Raw genomic sequence first — 10,576 nt, 5'->3', positions numbered from 1 at the left:
TGGTGATAACGATTTTGTTATATTGTTGTTGTATGTGGATGACATGTTGGTTGCAGGACCCAAAAAAGATCATATTGAAGAATTGAAGGCACAACTGGCTAGGGAATTTGAAATGAAGGACTTGGGATCAGCAAACCAGATTCTAGGGATGCAAATTCACTGAGACAGAAGTAATAGGAAGATTTGGCTTTTATAAAAGAATTACTTGAAGAAGATCTTGTCACGATTCAACATGCAAGATTGTAAGCCAATTTCCACCCCTCTTCCTATTAACTTCAAATTATCCTCCTGTATGAGTCCTAGCAATGAAGAAGAGATGATAGAGATGTCTCGAGTGACGTATGCATCGGCAGTGGGAAGTTTAATGTTCGCTATGATATGCACAAGACCAGACATTGCACAAGCAGTGGGAGTGGTTAGTTGGTACATGGAGAATCCAGGCAAAGAGCATTGGAATACAGTAAAGAGGATCATGAGATACATCAAAGAGATCTCAAATGTTGCATTATGTTACAGAGGATCAAACTTACTTATCAATGGGTATGTCGATTCTGACTATGCAGAGGATTTGGATAAAAGCAAATCTACAACAAGATATGTGTTCAAAGTTGTTGATGGAGCTGTAAGCTGGGTTTCAAAATTGCAGTTAGTTGTGGCTACATCCACAATAGAGGCAGAATATGTAGCAGCTATACAAGCCAGTAAAGAAACAATCTGGTTGAAGATGTTATTGGAGGAGCTTGGGCACAATCAAGAGTATGTCTCTTTTTTTGTGATAGTCAAAGCGCCTTGCATCTAGCAAGGAATCCAACATTTCATTCAAGAACAAAACACATACGAGTTCAGTACCATTTCATTCGTGAAAAGGTGGAAGAATGGGCGATAGATATGCAGAAGATCCATACCAAAAACAACATAGCAGATTTCATGATGAATGCGATCAATGCTGATAAATTTACTTGGTGTCGATCCTTTTGTGGCCTGTCAGAGACGTAAACAACATGATGGTACAAGGTAGAAATAATGGTGTGAAGATATGATTGTTCCAATCAAATCTCCAAGTGGGAGATTGTTGAAATTTAGTTTTCGGTGAAACAACTTGCACCGAAAGTTGAAAACAAATTTCCACCGAATGGAAATTATAAAAAAGAAGCTGAAAATGTTGAAATTGGGTAATGGGATAATTACATATTTAGTCATTGTACTTTAGGATATTTATAAGATTAGTCCTTAAGCTTCAACTATAAATACCCTAACTCATTTAGCTTCAAAACCATCCCAAATCATTCTAGCTTTCTCCCAATACTAGAGAATTTAGAGAGTTTTCTTGAGAGTTGTTTTCTCCTTTTTATCAAGAGAGAATTGTTATTGTTTACTCCTTGTTAGATCGAGAGAAGTTGTAATTCCTATTTTCTCATAGTGAAATTCTTCTACCTTTCCCGTGGTTTTTACCCTATATTATTTAGGGGTTTTCCACGTAAAATTTGTGTCTTCTTTATCTTCATTTTTATTTTCTCAAATTATCAGTTGCGATTTTGCTATCCGATAGTCGTCTTCTGCAACAGCATGATCCTTATAGTTTTTGGTTCGTTTTTCGCATACCTCTGCCATCGTTTTGGTTCTCGCACAAAAATCATCACGGCATTTATTTTCTGATTGGTTTGTCGGTGGTCATGTATGGTCAAATCTGTCTTTTGGTAAAAGATTGTGTAGCGAAGTAGCCTGTCAAATTGTTTAATTCGCTCACCCTTCTTTATCACTGTGTCAACAGAGACTATTGGATTTAGGGTTTTTACGAAGATTTTTGGGTTTTGATGTTGATCATCATTCTCAATGGAATGTTTTTTTTGTTTTTTTTATCTTTAGGTTTAATATTTTACTTGTGTATGAGTATTTTGGTTACTATTATCTCTAAATTTCTCTTTATATTTTGATACGTTGTAATTTTGATTCCTTCTATTATTAATAAAATTTAGTTGCCATTGTCGAAAAAAAAATCCTAAATTCCTCCTGATTGCATAGAGAAATATTGTCGTAGGTCATACTTTACCATAACCTTGTACTCTTCTACTCAGTCTTCTCCTCGTTCCCCTGGTCTATTTTTCATTTCTTTAATTTTTTATTATTTTTCGCATATTATAGGTTTTTAAGTTTATTTAGTTATCTTAATGATTTACCTCAAATTTGAATCATATTTGATAAACTTTTGTTTGTGGGATTATAATTTTAATGTATTTTTCTTTGTTTATTTAATAAAATAAATTGCTGTTATTAGTTGAAAGAAGTGACTTACTACCGAAACAATGAAGATTTATCTTACAAAAATGGCATAAACAATACTGACTTTGATAAAAAAAAAAAAGCAAAACTAGAATGAATAAAATGGCTAACGCCAAAGGTTCACCCATGCCAAACGAAGGACAAATATGCACCTAAAATCCACATCCATTCAACAGCTCAGATTGAGGTTCAAATGTACCTTCCAAATTCCATCTGCGTAAAAAATTTAATGAAATGAACAAGTGAAAGCCGCTGCTGCCGATTTCGGCCCCCCTCATTTGGTGCTTGTTTTCTTCATTGGACTACTTTATAACAAACAAGCGTGCATGTGAACCATGCGAGTCTTTGTTTTTCGCTTTGACTATTCAATCAGAGCCGGAATCGTAAAAATCACTCGGGTATGGGGTCATAACCTCAGATTCGAGCAATTGCACCACCCGGTGCATGGTGGGTCTATCCTCTGGGGTTGAACAAACACACCGGATGGCAACTGAGAGCAAGGCATCGAGGCTTTCTTGCTGCATCCCCACACAATCTGGATCTACAATCTCTCGTTGCCTATTCTCCGTAATCAAGAAATTTAACTGCATAAAACAGAACAAACCAGTCAAAATGGATAGCACTACACACACAAATATTCTCGATTACACATCTTTTTCAGTTCTGGGAGGATAACTTCAACCCGAGTCTTAGAGTTGAGAGATACATGGATCTATTAATGAGCCAAATGTTGTCATTTGCATTTATTGCAAGTAGAAATTAGTAAAAAGAGCAAGGCAAAATGCAAATGATTCCGATGTCCGAAACGCGTGAGACTTGTTATGTTGAATTTCCATATGCCAGCATCAAGCCTCCACCAACAACTATTCTTCATACACAGGCCGTTCTGGTTTTTTTCCAGGTGTCATACCCCTATACCTTTCTATTTACAGATGTCCAACATTTTTCGAAAAAGAAAAGGAATACTGGGAAAAAAAAACTTTACTGGAAAAGTGAGACATACCCAGCCAACGATGTTGAGGCCCTTTTCAATGAATGATGCATCAGTGGGTCTCTTTCCACTTAAGACTTCAAGCACCAAGACTCCAAAACTGTAGACATCCGTCTTTTCAGTTGCTCTTCCACTTGCCATGTACTCTGTTGAAGGAAGAATAAACAGAGTATGTTTTGTAATTTATCAAACGATTTATTCCTTTAAAAGTCCAATTTATCAGCAAGATGTGATTGCCGAATTAAGTCAACATTATCGGAAAGAATCTCAAAATATGCTAGCACTAAAACTGAATTTATCTCCTTTATAATTCAAGCTTAAAGATAGCTACAGGCTCTACAGTTAGTACGCCAATATTGCAACTGCATACCTGGAGCCAAATAACCAAAAGTTCCCGCAACAATGGTAGTAATATGAGATTCTTCATCCTCCAACAGTTTGGCGAGTCCAAAGTCTGATACTCGAGCCTCCAAACTGCTATCAAGTAAAATGTTGCTGGACTTTATGTCACGGTGTATGATCCTAGGAGAACAATCATGGTGTAAATAGGCCATTCCTTTTGCTGCTCCCATAATAATGTTCAAGCGTGTTTCCCAATCCAACCGCTCAGACCATTCTGTTAAACGAATCACAAAACATCATCTCCACAAATAAAGAATTTGATCCATGCAACAAATATGTAGGACTTCCAACCAACGGGCGAAAACAAATAGAGATGTTTTAAGTTCAAGATCAGTCAATAAATCCATGAAAAATGCAATGCCGTTCACTTTTTTGAATCTTATGGTTCAGTTAAACAAAGGAAAATGTGCAGTTCATCTTTATGCGAAAAAATGAACTGCTTTTGAATAAAAATGGTTAAGGGAGCCTCACCATGAAGAGTTTCATCAAGGCTACCACCAGCTAGGAAATCATAGATTAACAGCTTCGATGTTGGTGAATTACAGTATCCTCTCAAGTTTACAAGATATCGATGTTTTATGCTTCCAAGAATTTCAAGCTCTCTTTCAAAAAAACGATCAAATCCCTCATTCAACTTCACAATTCGTTTCAAAGCAAACACATTTCCATCATCCATTGCAAGTTTGTACACTGTCCCAAACCCCCCAGTACCTATAATGTGCTCCTCGTTCAAAGTTTCTAATTTCTTAATGATGTCTTTAGATGAGTATGGCAAGTCTCCATGAAACATAACAATAGATGCCCCTGAAGAAACAATGTCATATCAATAAAGATGTTCGAATTTTAGAGAGTAAACATGAAAACTGAAAACAGCTAAATTTTCCAAAATTGAAGATCAATTTAAAAGAACACCTCCACTGACGTCCATGGCCAGAGTTCTTCCCTCATTTTTACCAAACTTCTTATATAGGAAGCAACCCCAGAAACACATAAGTGCCACCAAAAGTAGTGCACCCACAGTTGCTGATGCACTAATGAGAAGTCTTCCAGAGTATTTCTTTTTGCTACCTTGAGTTTGAGCTGCAAGAAAAAGATTGAAATACTTACCAAAATGACCTCCAAAAGAAAACAATAGTTACAAGAACAAAGGTGAGAAACTTGTGAGGAATTCAGATTTGATGGAGAAAATTCTTCATATCCATATTTTTAACACTGAAAAGAGCATCAAAAATAAAGAGTTATACCTTCTAAATGTATACAGCTTACCTGATACAGATCCGGAATTTGTTGTAGCTCCTCCATTGTCATTTTTGCATGATACATTGATTTGCCTTCCACATAAATCACGATTCCCAACAAAACTGCCAGAAAGATGTTGAACTGTTTAGCCTAATAATAGTACAGCAATCTTCTTTGACTTTCCAGAAGATGAAGATTCTAAAGGTGTAGAATAAATGTATCACGTATAACACTTCCTGGAACCCTTCTGAATTACAATTTGCCAACATCGCACATAAATAACAATTTATTGAACAAGGTAGAAAAAATTTATACTTACGAGCTTACAGTATAGCTGCTGAAAACTCCTTGTGATGGAATAGGGCCAACCAGAAAATTGTTGGACACATTGCTTTAGGAATTCAATATGATCAACAAAGATCAGTTCATATTCAATAAATCATAAAGTAAACTCAGCAAATACCCATTTTTAGAAGCTAAACAATTTTGAAGCAAGTGAACTAACAATGTAACGAGCTTATCTAGCATCCCAATTGAAGGAGGGATAGGTCCACTAAGAGAGTTGCTTGAGATATCCCTGCAGTTTTGAAAAACACTGTAAGCATCATTAATCATTCCCAACACACTGCCCTTTACCATTCTAGCCCACATTTATTAGCAAAAGAAACAGCTTAGCTTACAAATACTGAAGTGAAGATAAGTTCCCCAATTCACTTGGAATTAATCCACTTAAGTAATTACCCTGCAAGTATCTGTAGAAAAGAACATATTACAGTAAAATAAAAGAACTAAGGCAGGCAATTACAAAGTAAACTTATCAGTACCAAATCTAATGTAAATACTCTTGAAAGACATAAGTGATACTTCGTATTTACAACAAACTAGTTGTACACCACAATATCATTGTTTCATAAAATAAATACAAAACTTCAAATATCAAATACATTCAGGTAGTATTTAGGCAACACTAATAAAAAGCAACAGGAAACGTTACTTCTGAGTCATTTTCTTTTCCTCTTCATATGAAGAACGACCAGATTTGAGAAAATCCAAGGTGGATATAATATCAGGAAAAGGACCAATATAGGAGGTTGCTCACTTAGCCAAGCCCAGCTCCCAAAACATATCACTTGGTCTGGTGATTGCCCAAGTCGTAGTAGTACCCACCCAATGACGAGCAAAGGCCAAGGGGTTCACTTCCCCCCTTGGCCTTTGCACAAATAGACAAAAAGGATTGCTTGAAAATTATAATATCCAATGTATATACATATAAGAACAATAGGACCAAATGAAGATCAATATAATTCTCAATCATTTGCAAGAAAAATCTATAGATAGACAACAAGACTTTTTGAGTGCAAAGAAGCACAAGATCACGGAATCCACATGTTGGCAATGATACTTACATTCCTTGCAGCTCTGTGCAATTAACAAGCTCTGAAGGAATTGTCCCATAAAAGTTATTGTTATCAAGCACTCTGATTCACATGACAATTACAGAAAATATCAGCTGCAACAAATAATCTTTGAATATAGTCTGCACATCATGCGTCAATGAAGATGCAAAACAAGGTAGTCCATAATACATACAAATATCTCAAGTGATCCAACTTCCCAAGGTCAGGTGATATAGGACCACTCAGTTTATGATTGGTAAGACTCCTGGTGAGAAAATATAGGGAAAAAGAATACATTAAACCACACTGCCGTTAAGAAGAAGTTGTAAAAACACAAGATATATTTGGACATGATCTTCAAAACTCACAAAGTTGTCACTCTCTTAGTTTTACTATCACATTTCACCCCTTTCCATTTGCATGGATCAGAATCCTCTGGTCTCCAATGATAAAATATACCATCCGAACTAACAATTGCTATCCGAAAACTTAGAAGTGCCTCTCCTGCATATCAAGAAAATCACTTCACTTACTATAGTCAGAAAGGCACTTAAAAACCAGCTAGCTAAAGATTCTAAAACCAGAAAAAAAAAGTCAGTATCATCAAAGCTACAATCTAGAAGACATTAACAAAAAAGGAAAGAAAAGAATGATGAAGGCTAAAAGTAAATATATCACCATAATTCTAAAAGGTGGAAACTTTCAATTTCCTTGGTGAGACAAATTAACCAATATATTCCAACCAAATATGATACATAAGGAAATCATTATGGATCCTTTTTAAAATGATGAGAGGAAAAGATGACGAAAGGCTATAATTATCTGATATAACATATATATCACCTACCATCAGGACTGATAGCTCTGTTTCTGTTTATTAGGAAAATAAAGAATAGTGTGTGAAGCAGCCATGGCCATTGACATTTTATCAAACATATGCCCATAATGGCACTGAACAAGCATAATATAGATACTAAAAAACATCTGAGACACCAAGCTCAAGAATCGGTCCTTGTTGTAACATATGGTTTATCTGATCTATATTGCTTGCCATTTGGCAGCCATGGAAGAAAGAAAAATAATATTCCTGCCAAGAAACATAGAAGAAAGAGAAGAATTAGAAATAATACAAAATATGAAATAGAAATGATATTGTGTAGATTGATCTTGAATCCAATGCAAATCGCTAACAATACCCTTCCACACACTGCACAAATACATAAAGAGAAACTAACCAGAAATCCCCCTCTAAAAGGGGAAAACTAATATTATTATTTATTTTCTGTTTAAAGAACAGATAAATCAAAGAACCCTCTCAAAGAAGCAAAAGACAACGTAGCACACCAATGTCTTACACATTAATCACATCCAATAATGGCTAGATATTGAATCTAGAAAGGAATAAGAAGTTAATTCATGTAGAAAACAATTGCAGGTTTTGATATCTATGATGGACGACTAAAAGAGCTGCTTAATCCAGTGCCGTACATTGTGTGACATGAACCTTCATGAATGAACCAGTCAGTACAATGAAGTAATTTTATTAAAAAATAACACTCAGAAACAAACCGCAGATGGCAGCAGATATTTAAAAGAACTATCAGTATTAGACTTTAGAGTCATTTTAAAGAAATAGAACCCATCTTATAAAAAAAATTCTGATCCAAGGCTTTTTTGTTGCATTGCTTCTGCCATCTAATATAATAAGAGCTTAGCAGTTTCGTCTACAAGATATATTTTCAAATCTCAATTTAATATTAAAGATACTAAATTGAAATACAACAGAAGTGGTTAATCTAAGAACAATCCTCTCCAATCTATACTACACAGCTAAATTCAGTTTTCTGAAGTTGAAACTAAACTAACTGCCTCTGAAATTTGATAAAGCTGAGGAAAAAAACATACATATAAAAAAGAAAACAATTACATCGATTAAGTGACAGGAATTTCTTAACAGAAACCGAGGAGGGGGAAACAAAAGGAACGCCTAAATCAAAGCTGGACGAAATCAATGTAGATAACAACGAAATTGAGATTCCTAGAATCTGCACCTCGACTTAAGCTAATCATATTTTAAGCATTCTGGAAGAAATTGAGCTAAAACGAAGTAAAGATTCCAGCGTAGAACAGCGTACAGTAAACAACCTGAAACCTGTAGCATAAAACAAAGCTAAATTTTTAAGGAAAATAAGAGAGAATTTGAGAAATACCTTTGAGATTGATTTCGATCTGCAGCAGGCAATGAGCTGTAAAGAAGAAAACGAACAAAACAAAGAGCTGGAGAAATGAGAATGATTCGGTGCTACTTTGTTATTGTATAGAGACAGCAATGAGTACCAGATTTTTTTTTTTTTTTTTTTTTTGGAGTGTGAATAATATGTGTGATTGTGGAGTGGAGAGTTTTTTTTTTTTCCTCTTTACGCTGTGGGAAAAAAAAGTGTGCGAGCGAGCGATAAAGAATTTGATGCTTGGGAATACAAGGAAAGTGGGAAGGTCGAGGTGGTTTCGCACGTGCGAGTGTGACCTTCCGTACGTGTCAGCCGACGCTTACTCCTTTGTAGAACTGACTGTGTGAACCGATATGACCGATGGAGTTAAAGTGGAGTCTTGATCACTCCCTCGTGATCAAATCGTATAAAAACTCCACTGTTATGTAATTGTGTTTTTTGGTAAACTAAAAAAATGGTCCTCCTATTACATGGTGTTCCTTTATTGAGTCTTTCAACTATTAAAAATTATAAAATAATCTTCTAATTATATAATATTTCTTTGTTGAGTCCTCTTACTATTAAAAGTTACAAACTGGTCATCCGATTATTCATATGTTTCGAACTCATTTTTTTCGTTAAAAATTGACGGCCGTTTGAGTTGGATGTCAATATATTGATTGAGATATGATAAAATATGATCTCATAATCGTTTGAGCTTATATTTTGTGGATGGAACTTCTGTTTATATTTATGTCATCGAGTCAGCTCTTGAAACATTATGTTGTAGAGCTAGTACTTGAAAGTAATAGTGATGCCAGTAGATACAATTAAAATATAATTTTATTATATCTCAATCAACATGTTGACCTCCAACTCGGATGATCGTCGCTTTTTTAAAATGGTAAATAACAAATTTGGATCATATGAATATCTGAGTAATCATTTTGTAACTTTTAATAGTTGAGGACTCGACAAAATAATACCTTATAGTCGGTGAATATTTTATAACTTTTAATAGTTGGATGACTTAGCAAAGCAACGCCCTGTTATCAGATGACTCAACAAAATAACACCCTGAAAACCATTTTATAATTTATCGAGGGTCTTAACAAAAGCAATGTCCTATTATCGGAAAACTCAACAAAATAATGTCATATAATGTTTTTATTAACTTTTGAAATAACATTTATTCATTAATTAGATGTGTCACGTAAAATAAAAGCACATTTTTTAGAGTTTTTTTAAAAAAAATAGAAAAAACAAATTTATAAAATATAAATCAACAGTTTGATTATTACTATCCAAGATTTATAGATGTTAATAAAATTTTACAATCTTCCTATTGTTTCATGCTTCATGTCCTTGTAATATCTTCACTGTCTAAAATTTTATAATAAGATGGAAGAATCCAAGTAGCCTTTTACACACTTGAAATAAAGGTCAATTAATATTCTATGCTCGATGGAGACTATGTTCAGGTGTGACTGTTTGCATCGTCTCCAAATGGTAATGGATCGGGTTAAATTGAGTGAACAACAATACTTGGTTATCAATCGGGGCCGAGACGTTTAAGGTTACAAATGATACGGGACAAATCACGAGTTACTTAAGATCGATTTAATTAAAATTTGGTTGATTCTCGAGTTAAATAGATTTGATTCGAGTTAGAACTCGACTGGAATTCTTAACTAGTAGAAGCGAACTACTTGATATTCGACTCGAAAAACTCGTAAGCAACTTTAAAGAATAATATATTAATTTTTTTTAAAATTAAATTATTAATAATATTAACATTTATATGTTATTTTTAAGAGTAAAGTACACAAATGATCCACTGACTATATAATATTATTTTATTAAGTTCCTTGGCTATTAAAAGTTACAAAATTATCCTATGATTATAAAGTGTTGCTTTATTAAGTCATTTGACTATTAAAAATTACAAAATGGTCACTTGACTATTCATTATGCCCCAAACTCATATTTTTCCGTTAAAAATTAACAATTGTTGACGTTGATATAATGACTGAGATATGATGATTTGAGATTGTAAAATC

At 34.3% G+C, this 10,576-nt stretch overlaps 1 protein-coding gene across 1 annotated transcript; it reads right to left on the bottom strand.

Annotated features, from left to right (window-relative positions):
• Positions 1 to 2,358: 2,358 nt before the first annotated feature.
• LOC120213751 (LRR receptor-like serine/threonine-protein kinase FEI 1) lies at positions 2,359 to 8,646 on the bottom strand. Its single transcript, XM_039211808.1, has 14 exons — positions 8,520 to 8,646; positions 7,157 to 7,396; positions 6,678 to 6,813; positions 6,503 to 6,574; positions 6,319 to 6,390; positions 5,593 to 5,664; positions 5,418 to 5,489; positions 5,232 to 5,303; positions 4,940 to 5,034; positions 4,586 to 4,753; positions 4,145 to 4,477; positions 3,642 to 3,887; positions 3,284 to 3,417; positions 2,359 to 2,864 (listed from the first exon to the last, which is right to left on the bottom strand). Exons 2-14 carry the CDS (start codon positions 7,251 to 7,253, stop codon positions 2,646 to 2,648), a joined length of 1,788 nt encoding a protein of 595 aa, XP_039067739.1. The 5' UTR covers positions 7,254 to 7,396; positions 8,520 to 8,646; the 3' UTR covers positions 2,359 to 2,645.
• Positions 8,647 to 10,576: the final 1,930 nt, after the last annotated feature.

This window comes from Hibiscus syriacus, unplaced genomic scaffold (assembly GCF_006381635.1).
Source record: "Hibiscus syriacus cultivar Baekdansim isolate YM2019G1 unplaced genomic scaffold, ASM638163v2 tig00110044_pilon, whole genome shotgun sequence".
Lineage (NCBI taxonomy): Eukaryota > Viridiplantae > Streptophyta > Magnoliopsida > Malvales > Malvaceae > Hibiscus > Hibiscus syriacus.
This window is presented reverse-complemented; position numbering and strand designations above follow the sequence as displayed.